This window comes from Ctenocephalides felis, unplaced genomic scaffold, assembly GCF_003426905.1.
Source record: "Ctenocephalides felis isolate EL2017-DRISC unplaced genomic scaffold, ASM342690v1 CF-g0.4_SCAFFOLD_01604, whole genome shotgun sequence".
NCBI classification, from domain to species: domain Eukaryota; kingdom Metazoa; phylum Arthropoda; class Insecta; order Siphonaptera; family Pulicidae; genus Ctenocephalides; species Ctenocephalides felis.
The window spans coordinates 35,362,847-35,389,426 of NW_020537758.1; the positions used below are offsets into that span (position 1 = coordinate 35,362,847).

At 28.4% G+C, this 26,580-nt stretch overlaps 1 protein-coding gene across 1 annotated transcript in view; it reads left to right on the forward strand.

Moving 5' to 3' along the window:
• LOC113373663 (protein jagged-1b) overlaps nt 1-26,580 on the forward strand; it is a 363,880-nt gene that overhangs the window by 90,055 nt on the left and 247,245 nt on the right. The window contains exons 3-6 of the mRNA XM_026613946.1: nt 5,867-5,921; nt 8,351-8,489; nt 10,287-10,435; nt 10,740-10,800. Of these exons, the coding sequence (XP_026469731.1) occupies nt 5,867-5,921; nt 8,351-8,489; nt 10,287-10,435; nt 10,740-10,800 (404 nt within the window). The remainder of the gene's footprint in view (nt 1-5,866; nt 5,922-8,350; nt 8,490-10,286; nt 10,436-10,739; nt 10,801-26,580) is intronic.

Here is a 26,580-nt window from a genome sequence, read left to right on the forward strand (position 1 = left end):
TAAAATTTACTACATTTTTATTTAAAGTGTTAATAAACTTGTTACATTTGAAATCATTGAACAATCATAAAAGAATCAGGTAGGGTGGAGAACAAAGATCCAATCTGACTTTGAACAATTTTATTGTAAAAACCGACCTAATTACATCACAACTAATCGCACATATCAAATAAACAACTATCTGACTATGTTCATTAAACTCCCAGCTAATTCATAATTGTAAATTTTTTTTTTAATTTTCACGATTTTTAATTGTTAACACCTTTGCCAGATTAAAGTTTTAGTTGGTCCTTTTTACCCCGCCCAGGTGTAAGCTTTTATAGAGGTTATATGAAAAATTGTTGAATCTAACTTAAAATTAACAATACATCTTATAAAAAAAATAAATAACGCATATTTAAAAAATTTAATAGGGTCTCCTAAACCTTAAGCCCGGCTTTACCCTATATATTTTTGAAAAATATTAAGATTTTTGTAGCTTTTAAATACTATAAAGATAAATTCAACTAGTGGGGTGTGTGGCATCGTGCCTTAAGGCGAATTGCTGGAACTTCCCGTACCGTAACGAAATGTTCGTGGAATACTGAATGTTTTCAAATAGATTATTATTAATATTGTAACATTGTTTAATATTTATAAGAATTATATAAACTGAATTGCAAAGTTGAAATTATTTGTTTAAAGTATATAAGAACTATAGTTAGAATTAAAAATAAAATCTGAATTATCTTCGATATACAAAAAATTAAAAAAAAATGAAAAAAAGTTGAAACAAAAAAATGTTTTTTTCCAAAATCAATTATTTTGTTAAGACAAGCAGAAAGATTTTTGAATCACTCAAATCGGACGCTTAGTTTTTTCAAAAACTGTCATTTTTTACATATTTAGTTCCGTATCTTCAAAATGGCTGGGCATGCCTTTGCCAAAAACTAATAAACACTTTTTCCAATCATTACTAATTGAATGTTTTTTATATAATTCAAATCGGATACTCCGTTCTCTCAAAAACTCGATTTCTTTTTTCTGCACTCTTTGCTCCGTATCTCCGAAACGGCTGGACCTGCTTTTGCCAAAAACTAATCAGCTCTTCTCCATATCAATAGGAATCGAATGTTTTTAACCATTTAAATCGGTTGATCCGTGCGTCCGAAAACGTGAATGGAAATTTGTATCCATACATACATATACACGCACACATACATTTTTTCTGAGGTATGCCAAGATGTTCAGAAACCTTCAAAACGTCGAGAAATGTAAAAATTTTCAATTTCGATTTTCGGCCCATTACAATAACTTACCCTATGGGAAATTTAACAATACATCTTATAAAACAATTAAATAATGCATATTTAAAAAATTTAATAGGGTCTCCTAAACTTTAAGCCCGGCTTTACCCTATATATTTTAAAACACTTGAATAATATTAAGATTTTTGTAGCTTTTAAATACCATAAAGATAAAATTAAAAATGCATTTAATTAACAGTATGATTTCCTAATCCTCACCTTACAAATTGATCAAATAGGTTTTGAATTTATTAACAATCAGAACTCTACATTTGCATCTACAACATACATTGTGTAGGTACACAGCAGTAGGTATTATGTGATTTACAATTGCTCGTATTGAAAGAAACCCACCGTAAGTCTTTCCTCTGACTTACATATAAAATATGATCTGCGATTATGAAATCAGTATTTCTCATGTCGTTTAAAACCCACTCGATGGGCAGTTCGCTCATTCAGCAAAACAATACACGTCCGGTTGCGTATTATACAGTGTGTTTATGCTTACTACCTGTGCGTTTCGCGTTTGATCCGCAGCTCTAGGCGATTTTTTGATACCGCTATCACGGCTTAAATGGCCTCGCGTGCGACGGTAGTCGTCGAACACACCTGAGCCCGGAGGGTGTGCACGCCGCCCTGGCGCTTCTTTAGCGCGTAATGTAATTCATTCGCTGGACGAGTAGACTGCTTTAACGTTCGACGAGATCTGTGTGAATTCTGTATCAACAGATGAAAGGATTGAGAGAAAAATAGAATTAGATGGAGAGCTAGGAGCTTTTCTATGTTACCTATAATTTATTTTATATGAGCAGAATAAATTGTGTCTCCATATTCAACACTACTTTTATATTTAGTCATTTAACTACTTTAATTTTTAAGTCATGCTAATCCGGGACGGGGGGTATATATATATATATATATATATATATATATATATATATATATATATATATATATATATAGACTCAGGCAACATGAATTACAATGTGAAAAAATAGATAACAAAAAATTTAAAAGTACACTTGTGGATCATGCTAATATCAACAACCATAAGTTTGATTTTGACAATCCCCAAATTTTATTCCATGAGAAAGACTTATTTAAACGGAGCATGGCAGAATCAATGTTAATAGTTCGGACTAACAGTAGCATAAATCTAAGAACCGACACAAATATTTTACATGACACTTATATAAACATCATTAATAATTTATAAATTTTTTCATTTATCTTATTCTTTTCAATAAATTAATTTGTTTTTTCATTTTTATCGATTTTTGTATGCGATAGCACTCCTTTTGTTTACATTATAATGATACCCATTCTGTCTCCATCTAGATAAGTACTTCAAATTTGTTTAGAATATTTCTGTAAGTGTTATATGTTTCTTTAGTACTGTGCCAAGCATTGCAAGGAATAGTTGGTGTTTTTTGTATATCAAAAATTAAATGAAATTTAAATAAATTATTAAAGAATGTGTAGTATATAAGTAACTGTTTTTTGAAATTACACTGAAGATGAGACACACCATGGTCTCGAAACGTCTGTAATCATAAAATAAAGTTGTGTTAAACAAATCTGAGTGCTGTTTTGTTCATATTAAACAATTAATATTCGTTCCACTCATATCATAAAATTCTATATATATATATATATATATATATATATATATATATATATAACAGTTTTTTATATAAATATTTTTTTATAATGATTGGGACCTTCCAGTAATAACTTTAATATTCAATTATATGTCATACTTTTTCATCTATGATATTATATCTTATATGGATCTATATGTTGTAATGTAATTCATTCGCTGGACGAGTAGACTGCTTTAACGTTTGTTCGACCGTTGGGAGACGAGATCTGTGTGAATTCTGTATCAACAGATGAAAAGATTGAGAGAAAAATAGAATAAGAAAGGGAGCTAGGAATTTTTCTATGTCACTTACTTATCATTTATTTTATATGAGCGGAATAAATATTGTATCCAAATTTAACACGAACTTTCTATTCAGTAATAACTTCTTTTAGTTGCAGAATATTTATTCTGATTCATATTTTTTAATATTTTTATAATTTCCATCCAACTATATTCTATATATCTGTAGGTGATTTCATAAGAATGATAAGAAACTAGTTGTTATTGGTATTTTGCCCTGAGACAAGTTACATGAACTTCCCCATATGTGTAAATAATCGACTTAATCAATAAAAAATAAATTAACTTATGAGCGATAAAAAGTATTCCGAGTGGATGTATTACACATAATTGAAAACGAACGAACACGTTAACTCGGTGTATTTTCTAAAAGCAAATTTTCAATTTTTATTATTGAACCATTTTCCGTATGACTTTAATGGTTTAGTATGTTCATTAAGACCAAGTACTCTATCGTTATACCAAGTAAATCGTCTAATTTTTATTTTAACAAACGTCAAAGAAACTATTCATTTTCTAAAACTATCATAGTTTTTTGAAATTACTACTTGTTGTAAGGCCGTAATATTTCAGTAAGTTCTACAAGACCATGATATATATCGCCAAAAAAAGTTCCATTAAAATCGGCTTGATTTTTGTTTCAACAGTTAATTGCAAGAAAACGATTCGATAGATTTTCACCTAAAACTAATCAGTATCATTCCCAAATAATACTGTTCGAACAGTTTTTGATTTTTTAAAATCGATTCGGTAGTATGAGCTTAAATGTGGACGAAAAGTTTAACAGTTTTTACCAAATTACAAAGAAATGGCTCGGCCGATCGCTGCACAAAACTGAGAAAAGAAAATACTCATCAAAATACATCGATTGGCTTTTAAATTTTTGAAATCGGTTCAGAGGTTTTTGAGCAAACGTCGATAAAAGTTATAATTTTGACAAACGCCAAAAAATGACACTAAGTTTTGCAAACTTTGACGATTTTTTAAATTTAAACGACTTGTCATAGGACCAAAATATTTTAGTATGATCTATATGTTTATGGTATCTACAGTCAAAAAATTTTTATGAAAATTGTCGAAAAAATTAAAAAATCTGCTATAAGAAAATATTGGCACGATTACATATATAATGTACATACTCTTTGATATTGTTTAATCATTTAAATTAATGGTAACATTTTTTACACAATTAGAGAAGTTTTGTAGACTAGTCACTTACTTTTTGTTAATTCTAAAGCCCCATTCCTTAAATGAATGAATTTAAATGAATGAATTGAAATAAATTGAAACTTTTTTAAATCAGTTGACTTTGAGATGCATTTTTTTAAACAAAATGTACTAAAATCTGTTTAATCAGGATTGTAAAATAATAAAATACTTGTTAATTTAATAATAAATAGAATCCAGTAAAAATAATATCATGAAAATAACACGTTCTTGCTAGGGGGGCGTCCATTAATCACGTGAGATTTTTAGGGGGCGGGGGGTTTGGCAAAAACTCACAAAATATCACGTGGGGGAAGGAGGGGTGTAGTAAGATATTACGTGTATTTATTTTTTAACTGATTTCTTTAAAAAAATCTATCATTTTCAAAAAAAAATCAAAAATTTTACAGTTTTTTCACGTAGCTAAAAATACACGTGATGTTTGGTGGGGGAGGGGGGTTAGTTTTGAATATTAGCAAAGGGGAGGGGGGATCCAAAAACCCTTAAAAAATCTCTCACGTGATTAATGGACGCCCCCTAGTTTAGTTCTGGAACACCCTGTATTTTATTGAAAATTATGTATTAAATAGAATAATGGTCGCAATAAAATATTCAAAAGCGTCTAAAAGAATTAAAAGCTTATAAATAAAATAGTCAATAGCTTAAGTTAACCTAATAATTTTTTCATATTAATCTTTATATTTGAATATCAAATTATTTTTGCAAAAGTTCACCAGCGACCTTCCTAAAGCTTACAATTCTGACCTGACCAAAGCTTCCACCGGCCGTTGCATGCGCTCTTTTAGCCCTAAGGCGCTACTAAACACGTGTGCGAGCGTCCGTTTTACAAATTGACGTGTAAATAGTAACAAGTGGTTTAATTTGTAACAGAACAACATTACGTTGGTCAGCTAGGACTCCAATGGGGGTTTTTCATTATATATTATTCAGCAAACTAAAAATTGCATGAGAACAAAATTGTTGTGTAGAAGTGTATTTAATGACCGCCAAAAAGCGGGAGAAATATTTTAGGAGTTGTGAATGAAATAATTTTTATAATATGAATGAAGATTTCATTTCATATAACATTTCATTTTTTTTTTTGTAATTAATTACATTCTCCCATATTTTAAGCTGGTTTATGATTCAGTATATATGTAATTTTTTATAATTTTTTTAACCGCAAGAGAATTAATAAAATATTCAATAACTATTTTATATATAGTTCGATTTCAAATCATTTATGGACTAGTTAATAAAATAGTCGTAAATTATTTTATGCGGTACATTATCCAGATTTACGCTTCTAACATTGTTGTATCATCCGCCAGATTTAGTCATAAAGCTTTTAAACATCTTCGGATGGAGTAATGTACATTATTACTTTATAGTACAATAATTGTAATATAATAAAATCATTTTGTTTCAGAGGCAATTTACACTGGTACTGCAGGCACTGGATTTTTACAACGCTACATACCCCGGTGAGTTATTTTAATCATCAAAGTTTTATATCGCGAAACGAAATGCGTGTTAGGGGAAAACGGGGTCATTGATATCCGATTCTTTTTAAAAAGAAATATATAATAGATGCCGATTAATTTTTGTATCAAATTTAATTAATGAAGGTTATTTGCATATGTTTAGCAATCAAAATATTCACAAAACTATGTATATTTTTCTGGTATTGCATTGTTTTTTCAGGTTGCTCCAGTGATAATAAATAATTCACAATAATTCTGCAAATTAAATTTGATTACGTATTTTTTTAATAAATGATAAAATAAAAAAATGATGAAAAATTGTATCGATAAGTTTTAATTGAAAATGTGAAAATCAGAAAAAATAAATATTAATTTATCATCTTTTTTTGACAAGGATGAAGGACGTTTAGTCTTTGTTTTACTATATACTATTTTGTCATATTTTATTAGGAAATGTTATGATTTAATGCAAATTAGTAGAGATATTTATTTGTTTGATCTCACAAGTTTCATATCATCTCAGTGTTTATTTCTGAATGCTCTAAATTTTGCAGTTCAATTTATTAAGTATTTGATTTATAGGAACGATATTAAATAGTATTTTATTGGTATTTAGTTGCATAATTTATAATTATCTGAATCTTGATAAACAAATGCGTGATTTAATATTAATTGTATAATTAATTTTGTATTGCCGGAATGCTATAAATATTCACTAGTTTTCTTTAAATTACGCAAATTATAACATTTAATATTAATTATATAATAAGTTTTGAAGAATGGTATATTTTTGCTATGACTTAGATTGATTGTCTATACTAGATTTTGCTAAACTGGTTTGTTGTTGGTAGTTTAAAAAGACATTTTTAGTATAAATAATATATTTTTGGTTGCATAGTGCAACAGAATTTGCCATCTTCTCTTCAATTATTCAAATGTTGCATTAAGAAAAATAAAAATAATTAAAAAATATTTTTAGTTACACAAATTTTGTTGGAAATATCAAAAAAGAAATAAAAAATATACTAATGGTTTGACCTGGTTTGAAATATAGTACATCTAAAAGTAAATTATTCGAATACAACTTTTTGCATATAAGAATATTTGGTGAATCTATTGGTTTAAATTAAAGTGTACAATTTACACTATAGATATTTGTAGATGCTAAATAAGTGCACAGTTATTTTTTTCCAAACAAAGAGATTAAATGACAAAGATGTAATGATGAAGTATTTATTATTATATTTTTATTTTATAATAACTTTTACACATGTCCTTTTACAATGGACATGTGTCCTTTTACAATGGACAGCTAGTCAAACTGTAAGTTTAGAAAAAATTATACAATGATAAAATTAAGAAAATTGGTGTATAAATTAGCTTCACCCCGGCTTCCTCCATATACGCATTAAAATATTTAAACTAATTGTAAATAAGAAACCAATGTTACATTTCACACATCACGGCACCGCTAAGAGGCCAAGACTGAGGCTGAGGCTGAGGTACTTGTTTTAACATTTAATTATCGTTAATGTCTGAACCGACTGAGTTTGTTGTTACCAGAGCTCGTTTGAACTTACATTAGAATGCTTTAAGTACACGAATCATTTATTTTGCTACATATCATCTATCATTATACAACGTGCAACATTCAGACATTTCGGTTTTTGATGGAAAATAAATTTAATGCGCCGTTTGTTTTGGTACTCCATCTTGCTGAACTTTGAAGTATGAAGGCTGAGCATGCAACTTAATAATATCTAAAAAATTAAAATTTTATTTATACCTATATTATATTTTATACCTATATTTATCTATTATCAAGGTATCTATCTCTTCCAATCAACACTTTATAGAGTATACATTTTTCTCATAAACCATAATAAAACATTCGTTTTTTTTTTCTTTTGATATCATGGAATTTTTAAATATTTTTATTATCACTTTTACAAAACAACATGCAAGCTTGATGATAGTATTGTTTGTTGAAATTAATTCCTCAAAATTTATCAACATATATCAGGTCGATAATGTTAATATTCGCATTTTCAATTAGAACTTTTTGATAAAATGTGTATTGTTTATTATTTTCATGTTCATTAGAAAGATACGTAATCGAATTTAATTTGCACAATTATTTTGAATTATATGTTATCGCTTGAGCACCTGAAATAACATAATGCAATATGAGTCATAAGTATAAACATTAGTTTGCGAATATTTTGATTGCTAAAAATAAACAAATGACTTTTCGTTTTAATTAAATTTTGTAGTTAGACTGAATTTGATACTTGGATCATATGTACACACGCAGATATATGTATGTGGTAGATTTAGAATATAAAATTGAATTTTTATTTTTATTTTATTGAAATAAAAATATCATTTGTTTATTTGGAGTAAATTAATTTGTGACTTTTTAATTTCAGAAACCGAACATTTAATCGAAGAAGCAACTTACAGTGGAATTATAGACCCATCCAGCACTTGGAGCACGCTCGAATGGGAATCTCGATCCGAACAGAGAAGAGATTTGGCAGGTGATAGGAGAGTGCGACTTACGTACAGGTAAATACCATCTTTTTATCCTTTTATCTTGTCAACTTTATCTGTTTTACTCAAATAGCAGAAAATTAAAGTTAAATTGATTTAGATAACAAAACTTAATCTTCTAGAAATATTTTTATTACCTCATATTGGTGAAGATTTTAATCTAAAAAATTTCTTAAATGTTAACAACTAACAACCAAAGCACGAAATTATTACTTATAGTACGTATTTTTTTAACAGAGCATTGTTAAATAATTCAATGTAATTTATATTTAAATTTTGTTTTAAACATTTGATAGTTATTCTAAGCAGAATGTCGTCTATCTAAAGATTTACAGATAACTTTGCATTGCTATCCTAATATAGGTTATGAATTTATATATTTATCAAAGAACATGTTATCAAAAATCTATTTAATTAAAAATTACCTTGTTTAGAGTACCAGGACTGATTTGAATATGAAATTATTTATATAAATAAATAATAAAATAATGAAGTTTGCTAAATCTTCAATATAAATTTGATGATAATAATCTAATTGCAATAAGTGAAATTATTATAAATTATACATTGATTTTCATCTACATTATATAATTGATAATATGTCTGTGTTAATTACACTTCCCAAATAATTACCAATAATAATTTTGTAATGTGTAAATGAAATATTTTGATAATAATTATCAATAAATTTGTGTATTTATTGTTAAGTCATTTGTTATGTCGAAAAGCTTAGGAAAATAATTTAGGAAAATTCAAATTGATCACAGGTTACATATTAACAATTGAAATTTACTTTATTGGCTTATTCAAGTAATTCTTCGCATGAAAATCTGCATATCGTATATAAATGGTATTTATATTAATAATTAACCTAATTAATCTTAACGACTTATATAATATAAAATATCAGTCGTCTATCAAATTATTAAGTACTAAAATTTTGTGATTTACAAATTAAATTAATTTTGCTTGTTATTAAACTCTTATTTTCATTTCTATACAAAAAAATTTTATATATAAAATACAAATCCAAATATTCATATACATTAAATTTAAATGATCATATAATAATTACCATGAACACATTTGTACTCGCAATCTAACATAACAATCTAATACTTATTATTGAATTTTTGTCGAAGTTTACACTCGATTTATCATATTAAAAATGTATTATCAGATATCAAATATTTAGGAAGATTCAAATTGATCACAGATTACCTAATAACAATTAAAATTTAGTTCACTGGCTAATTTAAGCAATTCGTCGCTTGAAAATCTTCATATATAAATGATAAACTTAATTAAACTTAACAACTTATATAATAAAAAAAATCAGACGTCTATCAAATTATTAATTAAGAACCAAGATTTTGCGATTTAAAAAATAAATTAATTTTGCTCTGATTATCGGTTCTATACGAAAAATTTAAATATAAAATACAAAACCAAATATTCATATACATTAAATTTAAATTATCATATAATATTTATATACCATGACCACATTTGCACTCGCAATCTAATAGAACAATCTAATACTTATTATTGAATTTTTGTCGACGTTTACATTCAATTTATGATATTAAAAAAAATATTACCCGATATCAAATATTGACATCTATTCACTACCACAACGTTTCCTAAACATGAAAAAAATAATATTCATATCAATTCTAACATCAAAATATATGCATATGCATTTGTAAAACAAACCAAGACATTTTCAATCAACCTTGATATTATCTGATATTGACATTACCAAATAGAAAGCATTTTAATTTAAACAAATGTCTGTTATTTCGTTCTCAGGGTTCGGGTACAATGCGATAGGAATTACTACAACGCAACCTGTACGAAGTTTTGCCGACCCCGTGACGACAAATTCGGCCACTACACCTGCGATTCGCTCGGCGATAAGGTCTGCCTGCCAGGATGGCAAGGGACGAATTGTGAAATAGGTGAGTTTGATAAATGGAGAAAGGATGATGCGAAATAATTTAAGTCGATAGAATTAAATGATATTAGGAGAAAGGTTTTTAATAGATGGTAGATGTAAATGAAGATTATCAAGAAGTATAGAGAAATTTGTCAGTACATTATAAAGATATCTTATATTGTGAACTATATATAATTTTAATTATAAATTTGTATTGATGATTTTGGCTCAGTTTTTTTGCTAGAAACAAAAACTTTAAAGGATTATTGTATAAATAATAAAAAGTGGAATCTGAATGTTTTCAATGCTTGTTATTTTTTTTTCAGCGGTATGCAAAGCAGGATGCCATCCAGTTCATGGAAATTGCGACAGACCAGGCGAATGCGAGTAAGTGATCATTTGCACTATTATTTATTATATATATTATATATATATATATATATAATGTTAAATATGAACAATACAACACTCACATTTTTAACACACACTTAAGATTTGTTTAGAATATTTCTGTATGTGTCACATGTTTTTTAGTACTGAGTCAAGCATTGCAAGGAATAGTTCGTGTTCTTTGTATATCAAAAATTAAATGTATTTTAAATAAAATATTAAAGAATGTGTAGTATATAAGTAACTGTTTTTGAAATTACACTGAAGATGAGACATACCATGGTCTCGAAACGTCTGTAATTAGTAAATAAAGTATGTGTTAAAAATCTGAGTATTGTATTGTTCATATTTAACATTTAATGTTTGTTCCACTCATATCACAAAATTCTCTCTCTCTCTCTCTCTCTCTCTATATATATATATATATATATATATATATACATTTATGTGTGTATATATATGCATATATATGTATAGGTGTGTACATATATGTATATATGTAAGTATGTATTTACTTGAGGGTGTATGTGTGTATATATATATATGTATAGATATATTCAATTATAATAATTTAAAACATTTTTTAACAAACCGTTTTCTATCAAAAAATATTATTTTATCCTCTAGTTACATCATTTTTCAACTGGACCCTATTCCTTATCATTCCTATTTGATATTGCATGACTCACCAAATTGACCTTCAGAAGTTTTCAGTCGACTACAATTCGTATGGCTTGTGCATTTAGTAATAAAAACAAGTTGGAAGAGGACACATAATGCTATTTTGGATAATCATATTTTAATTTTAAATTATTATTTAATAAGTTTATAATATTATTTAATAAATTAGTGAAAAAATGAGTGCTGTTTGTTCACATTTCTAAATTAATATGACCACATATGACAAAAATTGTTTTTATACTGTATGGACATCAATTTCTCAAGTTGTCCTTGTTTCTGTTCCTATACATATTCAAAATCAAGCGATATGACATGGCCCACAAGGATGATTTATGCGATGCATGCATTTTTGAACAGTCAGTAAGTAGTAGATCTTGTAACAGTTAACGTTTTTATTTTTTTAAATATATTATATTTTTATTGGCCTCGCTTACTCGAGCATTTAGCCACCTACATTATTCTATATAATCATATATCCTATACAATCTTCAATTTCATATTATCTTCTTCTTCTTATAATCCTATTCTTTCTATACTTCTTATCTTCATTCTTCTTCTTTTACTATCTTCTCATTTCTTCTTCTAAACACTTTTTACTTCTTCTACTATACTTCTCATTTCATCTTCTAAACTCTTTACTTCAATTCATTTTAATTCTAATTCTCTGATTTTTATACATTATGATTATTTTACATACATATTTTTTATCACTATTAATTATCATTTTTGCTGAATTTAAATATTACATTATTCTTTGGTATCAAATATTTTTTATCTAAATATTTCTTCCGCGTCTTTATTTTGTCACACCTTTTAATAATCGACTAATAATATTGCTTTTAAATCCAATACGACACCGGTTTTTTATATCGCAGTAATAAAAAGCAATCTCGGCATCGTTTCGACTGCGGCTTTACGATTATTTACCAATTTCTAAAATCATTCGATGTCATTGACATACGGTTGCGTACTCAGTTTTTTCAACTCTAAAATTTTTAATCAGCTTCAATATTTCACAAATTACAGTACATTCATCATTATTACCAAGAGATCATTATTTTAGCTAATAAATAACATTTTATTTAAAAATCAACGCGAAGGTTAATTAGTTACCATGGTGCGAGCACGTATTCTCATTAATTTTCGGAAATTATACGTCGAGAAAAAGTCAGACGCCGACATACAACGTTGGTTCGAAAAACATTTGATTACATTAAATGCCTTAACAACAATCAAATGATCGGTACAAGGTAATCCAATTTGGAATAAAAATTATCGTATGTAGTGTCCATTAGTTACAGTTTTGGGACTTTTTTTAATGTTTATCTCTCGTCAAGTTCTCAAGGGATTTTTGTTTTGCAATTTGTTTTTTATTACCGATTCTGCGGAATAGATCAACAGATCAATAAAAGTCATCGGCAGTCCATTGGCAGCAGCCAGTTGGAATCTTATTTGCTTTGAATCTTTCAGTGACATGATTTTATTTCGGTTCACTTTGACATATCTGACACAATATCGATTCATTTACTGAAATTATTCATACTTAATCGAATGTTTCCTGATATCCATCTGTTGATTCATATGTTGTGCGCTGCCGTCATTAGATGGATGTAAAAAACGTTTTTAAAAGTTAAAGGTCACTTAATAAATATATAATTATTTGCGAGTAATTATTTTTTAATGTACACAATAATTATTTCATTATTTTTATATCAGCGCACGCTTCAGAAATATTAATATTAATTTAGAGAATTTAGCTTATTAATGGATTCATATAAAAATGGAGATCAAGATGATTGACGCATTTTCATCCAATAGAATAATCTTATTATCACACTGTGCATTGTTTTACGGAACATTTTTATTTAATGTATTTTTAACAGTTAGTTATCTAATGACTTATATTACACTTAGTAGAAAGTAATATAGTTTATGATAGTTATTTCATATTCTTACAGTCATAACGCATTAGCATATTTTACAATCCGGTTGCTCATCATAAACCGCATATAAATTTGATTTTTAAATGCGGAACGCGTTTCCGTAATTTGGATGAAACGGTGTCCTATATTTTCTTTTTTGCTGGGGTATAAATAATATAAAATTAATTATTGGATTAGAGGAAATATTAACAAAATATTAATGCCAATAGTAGTTTTTCTTCATCAAGGCATGGTCAAACCACTAGTAAACTAAAAATCAAATTTACTGGTTTAATTTTCATCATGTTCCCATTATCAGCAATCCTATCATTAATTTTTTCACCTAATTGAGCAGCTCCAAAAACAAACATGTCAATATTTGCCGATATCACTCCAAATATCCATCATCGAGCATTTACGATCATTGATTTTTTGTTGTCGTTTGGTCATCTTCGCTCATAATTCCCATCGTAAAACGCATTTTAAAGTCGTCGAGAGAGTTCTGAATGTGCTCCCAGACATAAAAAGAAAATTGATATTTATAGTGCTTTGAATATATCACATGGGAGGACATTTCATCCAGGTAGAATTGAGGAAAATTTGGATATTCGCATTAAGGCAATTTATATTTTTATTGTAAATTTGAGAAGTTAATTGTGTAATTTACAAAAATGAACATGATAGAGATGTGTTCCGTTAAAATTTGTATGATAATTATGGAACTGATGTTACATCATTGAATTTTATGAGATCTATACTGAATTTTTTTGTATCCACATGAAAAAAAAACAATACTTAAATAATTGGGTTTTAAAATAAATGTAACATTTTATCATTATAAACATGTTCATAAACATTATTTTATTTAGTACAAGATTTTGTACTAGAAGTATATCTCGAATTGGTCATCAGGTTGTCCGCAGTAAGAAACGTATCCACGATGTTGTCCACAGTTACTTTTGAACAGCAATTTGAACTTAAGATTCCTATTAGCTGTTGTGATAATTTGACTCAATATATGTGTATTTTGTGTTACGTATTTTAGGAGTTATTAAAACTCTCCTTCAATAATTCAGGTTGTTGGGTTATAATTTAACCCTTGTAGCTGTGGACTGTATTAAACACTGATTTGTTTGTATATTATGTATTTGTTGCAGTTCTTATTACAATCACTGATTTATTACTAAGTTATAATGAAAGAAGGTATATTTATTGGTTATTTATTTTACATGTTGTTGCGCGGACTTAACATTTTGAAGTGAACAACTAGTTTAATTAAAACACTCCGCTACCCCCTCTACCAGGGGTAGCAACCATTCCGTGTAAAGCTTAATGTATTGAAGGTTGTCACCTTCATGGCCAATATAATTAAACAAAAATACGTCCGAACAATAAGTCGGTTATACAGATTGCAACCCAAATAGTTGTCCCAATAGTATATTTTCTATAATAGGTCGAATATTTTTTGATCCAGCAATGCCGGATCAGGGCTATATTCATTTGGAAACATATTGCTATCTATTGAAACTTTTGTCGCTATATAAAATATGAAATCAATATTAATATTAAACTTTAAATCAGTTTCCCAGAATTAAGACAACAAATTCGTCCCATATCGTGTGAAGACCCAGTGTCCATTATCGTCGCGTTTCTTCAGAACATCAAACACGTCCAAACCAGTGCGACATTGGACCGGTTTTTTGTTCGTCTTTTTAGAAAAGAAGGTGCGAAGCGAGTCATTGTTTAAACAACTGGACATAATTAATAATTATTATATTTAATGTTAGGAGATGTGTCATGCATACATTATATCTTGTCCGAAAGCGCTTCGAGGAGTTATTAGTTGGCGGAACGTAAGTAGTTTAGGCGAAGCGCTGGCGGAAGCATTGGTGAAATACTCTTTGATAAAGGAAAGGATATACATTTGAAGAGATTGATATTGTTTTGCTACAGGAGAAATAACGTGATAGCAATCAAACAAGATTATTCGTACAGTTTTTATTTTTAGGTGGACCATACGAAAGTTGATGACTTGGCATCTAAAAGAGCACTTGAAAATAGCAAATTTGCCCAAGCACGCTAAAAGTATTTTCATTTTTATATCATTTGTAGAATTTTTTGAAACATATTATTTAATCTAGTCGATTAATATATATGTAATATTTGAGAAACCCTTTATTGACTCCCTCTACTCATAAGTCGCAATCTAAAGGAAAACAGTTTATGTCCTACACTCTAGGATCATATAGGTTAAATATCGCGTAGGACCTTTAATATGTTTTGAATAAAAATTGTACCATAATATGACATCTTAAATATATATATATATATATATATATTTTCTATATTTTACCTTTCCCAGCCACCTGTCTAATAGTGTTGTCCGTTCAGTTGCCTGAGCAGTGTCAATACTGTTGTAATTTGAATTTATAATTTCTCATACGTGCTTGTTATTATTGATTTATTGATGTCATTAGTTATGAACAACGTGTGAATGTATTAAGTGACAGTTATTGAATTATTTTTGCCAGTTTCATGTTTTTCTTTATAATTGATTCAGATTTTTAGATAATTAGCTTACGTAATATTGAATTAATACGTAAAGATATGGTTTGTGTTAGAAAAAGCACTAGATTTTTTGCGAAATGTATAAAACATATCTTGTTGGCAAGATTATAACTTCACACATTTTATATGTAAAATTAATTATCATAGCTATTTATTTCATAACTTTATTCGTTATTTAATGCATTATAATTTGCGTAATTGCTTAATTTGAAAATCTATTTACATCATAATTTTAATATTTCTACCTTCTCCAGAGTTTAATTATATTTTAGTGCTGTTCTATCAGAATCAGTTTAATCATCTTTAAATAGTTTCTCAACTCATTAATTATTAGTCGATTATCATTTATTTTCACATATAGATAATGTATGAATTAGCATTTATAATTGCTTTTGCAAAATGAAGAGTAAAGTCTTCTGATTTTGATTGAATTAGTAAAAGATGGTTTCTGATTGAATTAATAATAGATAGGGATTCCATGTATAAGTAGGTAGAAGCCCCCGAGTGCCGGACACCTAAGGTTATTTATAAATAAATCAAAAAATATTTTACGAAATGTTTATTAAATTATGATTTATGTTAGATAACAAAGTCAGAAATCAAACTAAATTAACAAAAACGCAACCTTTGCGAAAAAATAATTAGTACTATCAATCAAACTTTGGTAACAAGAAATATGATTTTACAAAGTGGCACCCAGTACCGGACATTTCAAAATAACCAGTAATGAACGCATAGGTAACCATCTCCACACTTTGGAGTGTCTGCACATGTGTGTTTGACGAATATTCTTAGATATTGCAAAAAAATCACTATTTATCCACCCTCTTGGCTGGGCCACACCGATGCTCTCAGTTGGAGCATTCCTCATAAGATTTTCATTCTTTGGTTAGGAAATACAAAAAATAGGAGTATGTAGTGACTCTTAGCATTCATACAGAACAAAATTAAATAAATAAAATAATTTACATAAATTCTCACAAGAAATATCAATATGTTTACTGTGCGGAGCGAAGGGACAGCCATGTTTGTTCATTCAGTGGTACTTACTAAAATTGTTTAAAATATCTGATAATATTCTACAATTTTACGGATAACAATCCAGTACTACTTTTATTTTTGAATGCCACTAAAATATAAATGCAAAAATAAACTAGAATTACTTTCATTGATATTTAGGTGACGCCGTATTTTGCGCCTAAAACAACAAAGGGTTGCTCCCGCCGTGGCCGTGTGCGTCATAGATGAGTCTTGGCGCGTGATCCTGCACCTGTGTACCCCTCGCGCCCCTTTCACTTGTAATTTGATATAAAAAGATTTATACTCGCTTAAATAATTTGTGTTAAATAGAGTGTCCGGCATTAGGTGCCGTCCGGCGTCAAGGAACTTCCCCCTATAAAATATTGTAGGTCCAGTAGAGTTGGAGTACAGTTCTTATAAAATGAATCTATTTTTTATCTTTATAGTAAGTGCTTTTAATTGAAGAATATTGATAATTGGCATATTGGGGAATTACATGTTCACATTATAAAGGGTTTTGATGTATATGGTCAGTATTCCTAATGTCACTGTTAATTTATTTATTTCATTTTTTTATTCACGAAGATGATTTATGTCTTCGTTTGACAATGATCCAGATAATTAATATAAAAATTACATAACATAAAATGTGTAATTACAAGAGAACTTGGAGTCTGGTTCGACTTTGTCTAAATTGTTTTGTGAGTTACTCATTCAAATTTCTTTACGTTTCTCATTCTTAAAAATAAGGATTAACCTATATCCAATTACTTACTACATTTCCTTCTACGTTATTTCCCAAGCAAATCAATAGGTCTCATTCCTAATCCGACCAGCTCGCAAAGGTCAGACTTATTCGTTGCGAATATCATATACCCACGCGTTACATTTAAAAGAAGACTCTAACTTAAGTCGGAGTGATGAAGTGATTCGGGCCTCAGGCGGAGATCTATTACGGTGTATTTTCTTTAACGAACAGTTCATCCGTCAAGTTGGACAGATAGTCGTCTCACGAGTTACTTAAGGATTTTTGAGTCCTGAGGATGAAATCAGAATAAAAATCAAAATTTGCTTTTGTTATTGATTTGTTTTAACACGATCTGTTACCCACTTTGGTGTTGATAATTCTAGGTTTAATGTGTTTGTGTTCTTCATGTTGAGTCTCTCCAGCCTCGCCTTGTTAGGAGTCAAAACCGCAGGATGAATTAGTTTCCGCCCACAGCTATCAATCGGTTTGCGTAACTCGCAAACACTTTCTCCCTGAACCAGTGGTCATTATGTCGGTTTGTTGCTCTATAACTAAATGTCTTCCAGTTGTACTACCGTTTATGTGCTACAATTCTTGTTTGTAATGGCTAACTTGTTTACAAATGGCTCAGGAGGAACACACCTTCTTAGGAAAACGTCCCACCATGGTAGATAACATAACAAAATTGATTTTTGATGTATCTCAATTAGATCAACAGAATATTTGGGTATCAGGTGATTCTAAATACAAGCCCTTGCTTCTTATTAATCTATTTTTCAATAAAGTGTCCATTTAATTTTTTTGGCTTGATTTATAGTTTTACTATTTTTCTTTACGTTCTGCTATTATTACTTTCTATGATTGGTGAATATGCTTTGTATCTCAACCTTAAACCGTATCCGACTTACAGAAATCAATTATTTGGTTTTGCAAAAATAATTATGTTCACCAACTCGGTGGTCTTCTACTTACTCAATCTGCTGAATATCTTCCTTCTATACCCTCAATTAAAAATGTTGTTTCCATCTGCTTACAACCGTACCGAACTTTGCGAAATTATATAGATTAATTGTTCACTCTTACAAAAATAATTGCTGTTGTAAACTGTTTGTAAAATCGTGAGATTACAAATGCTAACCAATTTATTATTGGGCAATAAAAATATCGAAGCCAGTTATTTTCATTATAACTCTTTTACAGTTTATTGACAACTATTTTACACGATTGTTTTAATTGATATTTTAACAGTCACATAATTTTTATACAATAAGGAATTATGCCTTTATTAAATCTTAGTCATTTATCATTGAAGAAAATCATTAGTCATTACGTTTCTACGATGTGCAACGGAGGAAAAAGATAATATGATCATTGGATGTAAATACAAATGATTTTTCAAACCGTGAAGTTTTGATTTTTTTTTATATTTTGAAGAAAAAACTTATTAAAACATTGTTTTAAGTTTATTTCTTTTAAATTGCGCGTATAATTTTTTAATCACTTGTGGCAGTATGACAATGTTTGTGGCAGTATGACAATGTTGTCCCATTTTACTATGTGTATTATGGAAATCGTAGTCGTATATTTTTTATAGTTTTTTAATTGTCGGTATGATCATATGTAAAACTACGATCTTTAACTTGTTACTTTGTAATTAAAAGGGTTTGTGATGATCAAAAAGGCTTCTAGAAATCTTTTTGTCACATTTTTTTTATCTTTACTCTTAAGTCAAATTTTTGTTATCCACTTGTCCTCTGCATAGCAAACTTCTAATTTTTACAAAGTATTTGTAATAAATTATTTGAAAATTATGAATTGAGGATTCCAAGGTGTTGAGTTTGTACACTTTGTTTTTAAGTGTTCTTCAAGTTCAAGATCATCTAATACATTTTCAATTAAATTAGTGGTATGGGATGTATTTATATAGAATGTATAAATATTTTTTCCTTTCTTTTTTTATTGGCCTCCGCTTTACAGCATTTTAAGCCACCTACTTTATTCATATTATTTTTCATCATATTCTATACAATTCTTACATATACATTTCTTATACATTCATCATATATATATACTATCCCTTCTTATATCCTAATCTTCCATTCAATTGTCTTTCTTCAATTCCACTCAATGTTCATTCTTCTTCTTGATTCTCAATATGTTCTTCTCATCTTCTAAATTAACTTCTTTATTCCTTCTTACTTCTAATACATTTTTTTCTTGTATTCTACAAATTAACAATTCTTAACCTACTTTAATATTTTTGTATTTTTAATTCTGGTATAGCTGGAGATTCGAACCGAATTCCTCCAGCGTGTGAATCGAGAACGCTACTGAGTGCTATTCCCGCCACATAGATAAATTTATTGAGTTAAAATATCTTTCAATTTACTTGAGCATTTTCTGTTAGTTCAAATCATTACTAAAAATATTTAATAACATTGTTTTGATCATAGATTCCTTCCTCATTCGTCCATGAGGATATTACCATATCATCCACAGTCATTACGAGTCGATGTACCGCGCGCAACTTTGTAATGTACATACAGAAAAAAACACAATAAATCCATCGGATGCCTCAGTAATTGTATCATCACATTCAACAATACAAGTCGAATAGTTATAATTTAATCAAAAGAACTTTGAAGCTTCTCTTGGAGCAGCTTCGATCAGCATCATCGCGCCAATGTTTAATTAATTCATATATGCAGACGAAGTACACTCGCCGTGGGTTAATTGCTGGCGGCGAACAACTCCCTGTCTTGTTTTCGCTTTATTGGATAATCAAAAGAGCGCACATTACCGACAATTAGTGGAGCCATGGTAATAGATCGAGAAAAATCGATTTTGGAATATAAATATAGCTTCTGAAGCCCAGCTTGGGCTTCATTTCAGATGTTTTTATATTTCATTTCGAGAATGATGATTTAAAAAACATGGATTTTTCCAAAGGTACTAACTACAACATCCAATAGAATTTGAACCCAGAAAAATCTAACTTGTTTTAATTTAATTACCAATTTGAGCAAAATTTAACAAATGATTATTCTTCATTCAACACAAAAGATGTCAAATGTGGGACAACTTAACCCTTTTCATTTGGATGCCGCTGCGAGTGAAAAGGGTTAACATACATTGATGAAATTAACTCTCTTGAGTAAAAACTTACGATGAAGCTTGCATCAATATTGTCTTTTCAAGCGCAATAATTTGTATGAATCTTCTTCATGTACAGTCATTTTAATTGGCAATTAATATTGTTCCAAAGATCATTCAAGGTTAAGGAATTATTCAATTTACAATAATTATTATGCCTTAAATTAACATAAAATTGCTAATGTACTTAAAGCAAAGTTAAATATTAACAAAAAATTAATTTCATACAAACAGTATCTTAGGTAGCAGTCCTCGTTTTCTTATTTGACCATACCTGTAAATTTTTTTTATGTTTATTTATTAATAGCAATCAAGTTACAATTTATCATATAAGCTATTGTGACACAAAGCAGAAAAAAAGAATAAATAAATAAATAAACTAGCTGTAAGTGGAATTCTGTCTTAAGGCAATTAAGGCATCGTGCCTTAAGGCAAATTGCAGGAACTTCCCGTACCAAAAATTATTATTTTTTTAAAAACGATTAACATTTTTGAAAAAAATGTACTTTGAAAAAATAAGATTTTTGAGAAACTATATATATGGACAAAAAATTACTTTTTTTTGAAAAAAAAATTTAAAAAAAAAAAAAAATTTTTTTCAATATTTTTTTTTTTTGAAAAAAAAAAATTTTTTCTTTATTTTGACATATTGTGGAAGATCTGAACTTTTTTTTCAAAGCAATCGTACTGATTTAACAGCATAGGGACAAAATATAAAGCGCGTAAGCGCCGCGTCGCTGTCTAACGCATAAGCATTGGTACGGAACCCATAGGAATGTTAACAAAATGTATACTTATTGTTAAAATCTCTATAAAATATCTGATAATTTGATGTGCATATGTCTAATGATCATTTTTGACCGCCAAATGGCTAATTTTTTTACTATTTCCTCCATATCTCCGAAACCGCTAGACCTACCTTTATGGAAATTTTATCGATTCTTCATCTTGTCAATACAAGTGAAATGCTTTTTGAATTATTTAAATCGGACGCTCCGTTCTCTTAAAAACTGAGTTACCGTTTTCGGCACTTTTTACCCCGTATCTTTGGAACGGCTAGACCTGCCTTCGCCAAAAACTAATCAGCACGTCTCCTTATCAATACGAATCGAATGTTTTTTGAATTATTCAAATCGGTTGATCCGTGTTCCCGAAATCGTCGACGAAAATTTGTATCCGCACATACATACACACACGTACATACATACACACACACATACACACACACACACACACATACATCCATTTTTTCTAAGGTATGCCAAAATGTTCAGAAACCTTTGAAACGTAAAGATATATAAAAATTTTCATTTTCGATTTTTTTGCGATTACTATAACTTACCCTACGGGAAGTTAAAAAAATAATAATAATTATAATAATAATAATAATTATAATAAAGAAAAAGAAAAAAAAAGAAATAATTAACTAGAGTCCACTCCAATGAGTGAAGCCTAGTATTTCATTACCTGTGAATTAAGATCGAAACTTCTTATTTTCCTTTTTCAGACCTCACTACTTGGAACAGGTAGTAACAAGTATACACGTTTAAATATATATATATATATTTGCCTGTGTTAATTACTAAGCACTAATGATGCATTTTTCAAATCGATACCAGATGCGAGGTACAAAAGCGATGTTCCAATTAGTCGAATGCTAATTGATATCTAATCCGCTAATCAATATCGTTTAATCAACTTTCAACAAGTTGTCTAGATGATGGAACTATGGATACCGTCAATTTGTGATGGAATTAGATAATTGTAAATGATAAATGACAATTAGAAGAATATTCAAATTCGACGTTGATATTTGTTTTTACTTGTAAGTCACTTCAAGCAAAAGTCTTTGCACTAGGCTGTTATATACATGCATCAAAATAAAATTATTTCATGGGTGTAAAGATGAAACTACATAGAAATATATGTTGTTTCATGTATTAAATTGTTCATGAACTTATTATTTTTTTATAATTTATAATATTAAATATCAAAAATTTGTAATAGCTTAATCATCTCAAAATCAAAGCAAAAATTTATACATCACAAAATATCTTAATGTCATCTTCCATGAATTATTATAATGTTAATCACTATTTGAATCTTGAATTCCTCTTTAATTCTCTTATAAATTATGGAATCTTCGAAAAACATTATTTCTTAATTCGATTTGCTAGATTTGATGATAAGGTCAACTTTGAGTTGTGTAATGTATTACTAGACAATAATTTCAAAAATGGTAATTATAAAGTTACTTCGCAATAATTATTACGTTATTAGATTGAAATCGGTTTAAATATTTATTAGGTTTTGATGGAAATTAATTCGATATCATAAAATAATCTTATAGATCAAATATTTCAATTTGTGGGAAAAAATATCACTTATAAATGATGGTTAGAGATACTTTCCAAAAATAATAATTAGTTTATTTTATCGTTAGTGTAAATGTATATATCAAATAAGCAAACTTTTATAGAAGTAGAATAACTGGCCACATGCCGGTCAATAAAAATTAAAACAAAAAACCAGAAGCGGAAGGAAAGGTGATGTTCCATAAAGTTATAAATTAAAAATATAATAATTATGAAATATATTCGTATTAAACATGTGAAGAGCAGTCTTGAAATTAGAAAATTATACAAACCATCAGACTATTTACTAGAGCTCTACAAGTTGTGAAGGTAAATTAAAACTTAATGAAAAATATAATTAAAAATAGAATAATATTATGTTAGACAATGTTGTATATATGTATTTATATGTATATATATATATATATATATATATATATGTATATATATATTAGGGTGGTCCTTAATATAGACATTTTCGAATTTCCTTGGGCTCAAAAGGTTCCAAATTGATAAAAAACAATTCTCTGAAAGTTTTAGCCTTTAATATTAACTTTTAGATAGTCCGCAATTCAATCAAACTTTGTATGGAAATAGCACGGAAAATTTTTTGAAAATTTAAAAAAAAATTTTAGGTATAACTTAGCGACAAATGAATTAAAAGTGAAAATTCGTGTCATTTTTTATTGAAAATTCGACGCTCTGCAAAATTTTTGAAAATTTTTTCATACTATTTTCATACAAAACTTTGATTGAATTGCGCACTATCTAAAAGACAATATTAAGAGCTAACTTTCAGAGAATTGTTTTTTATCAATTTGGAACCACCCTAATATATATATATATATATATATATATATATATATATATATATATATGTGTGTGTGTGTGTGTGTGTGTGTGTGTTTCATATAAATCGACTATGGTGTCTGCCTGTGTTCTGGTGGATCGGAAAAAACTACGACAATAAATTTGTGATTCGTCACCGCTCGAAGAAATCCTGGATTGATTTACTAATTTCCTTTATCGTTGCTGCCAATTTTCCCAATAATTACGAGATTGGCATCCAATTTGTAAGAAACAAAAGGCTCTATCAACGTCATGGCATCTGAATTGATGTTATGCCATTTCTTATTGCAGACGATCTTCGATCTGTCTGATTGGCGTGCTTAAGAACAATTTCTGCCATGTTATAATTAATTGCGAATCATTATTCAAGAGTCGAGATCTCGCCATTGGCTGTCGTATTTCGTTGTATTTAAAATTGTGAATTATTTATTATTGGAACTTCTTAATGTTTCAATACGCCACGATTGACCGGAATGAAATGTAATCGACATGTATTTATGGCTGTGGAACAGATTCGTTTTGCAACGGTGTGAATATGTTTTGCGATGCAACTTTGTTGAAGGTAAATGCTAATGATTTTCGTACTAATGCGTTTTTGGTTTATTTAACTCTTTTGTGATTTACATTTGTTTATTCATTTTTATTATTCCGTTATGCAATTTTCTTGCACTTCTCTATTTGTATAATAAAAAATCATTGCTCTTAGTTTCATTTCTGTCTTGAAGCAAAAATGGTCTAATCTTTTCCCAAAATAACCACACTAACAAGTGAACATTGTGTAACTGTTGATGTGAGATGCCTTTTAAATAAATCATTGCTTCCAATTATTTAATCATTATCAATTACATAGAAATGCATTCTACATTTACCTATTAAAAATATTCGTTGATATCTATTGGTTTATTAGTACTTTTTGGTACTCTATTGATTTATTTGAAAAAAAGGGGTATAAATTTGAATGTTATATGATATAGCCTAAGAACACTTTATGGAGTAGTTATCATAATTAATAAAATTATTAGATATCTATCTTTTAATTTATTTAATTAATGTTTCTTTAAGTATTCTATTCATCCTCCATTACATTTTCCATGGTATGAACATTTTTCAAACTATAATAATAATAACTATTAGAATCATTTTTCTGTAAAGTTAGTTTGATAATAATATATTGTACTTATTTTAGAATGTAAGGAATCAAACAGTAAATATTATTTTTGTACATAATAACACTCGAATTCAAATATTCTATTGTAACCGATATAAGCTTCGGTTTTCATTACGGGTCATTGCACTAATCTATTTTTAATGTCTTATAAGTTTTAGTAACTTTTTTTGTTTTCACCGAGCCTCTGTATTGATATAACTAATGTTTTGTTAATGATAACCGCTTTTCTGACTTTGGTCCCATTTTGGTTCGTAATTATATAGATCGGACAAATTCGTTTAACAGTTTATTACTAATTGTTTTGTTACACTTTTGAAATAGTAAATTTCCGTGAGGGTCAACGGTGCATATTAAAATATACGGATTGTAGTCTCTATGCTCTGAATTCACACGATGATAATTGTCAATATTGTTTACTGAGGTTTGAAGGAATTAGTCACTTTTGGGAAGTTTTGTGGGAATACAGATCTCGGGAAGTTAATTGTTGGTAATAGAGCAAAGCTGTATCTTACCTTATTAATTACTATTTACAGATTTGATACCGATAATGGACGACTTAATCTTATACAATATATATTTCGCCTTTACAAGTTTTTAATATTAATTTACTCACGCAAATCATACATAATAATCAATATTTTATTTTATATTATATTACAATATTTTATTTTCTCTTTAATGAACAAACTAAGGTGTTAATATTAAGCAGCACCATATACCTGAATTATAAAACTTTGAGAATAGATAATAAATAAATGTCTATTATATCAGATACAAAGAAATACGTATCATAATTTAATTTATTTATGCAGTCAATTAGTGTTCTGTTATTCTAATTTTTGGAATTAATTTTGTTTGGAACAACTATTCAGGGTCTTCCAACGAATACAATTCATGTTTTCTCTTATAGACACATTATTTTGTTGACTCTACTTTTGAGACTTTAGTTTTAAAATATTATATACTTTGTTGATGTAATTCTTTTTTTTTTTTTTTTTTGCATACTTTTATTGTCAATCAAAATTAAATACATTGTAATTCTTTACATCGGATTAGTAGAATTTTTTTATATGTTTGACATTATTTGCAAGTATATTCATGGGAAATATACAAAGTTATCGGAATTTTTATTATAATTTTACATCATTTGCATGCATCTTTATGGGAAATAAACAAAGTTTACATTTGCATGTATTTCAAATCTATATTTGCATGTATGTAAATATGTATGTATATTTTTTGTATAGTGAAGGAAATACATTCACGTATCCCCAGGATTTAAATGTGAGGCCTGGGTATGCCGGGGTCATACAT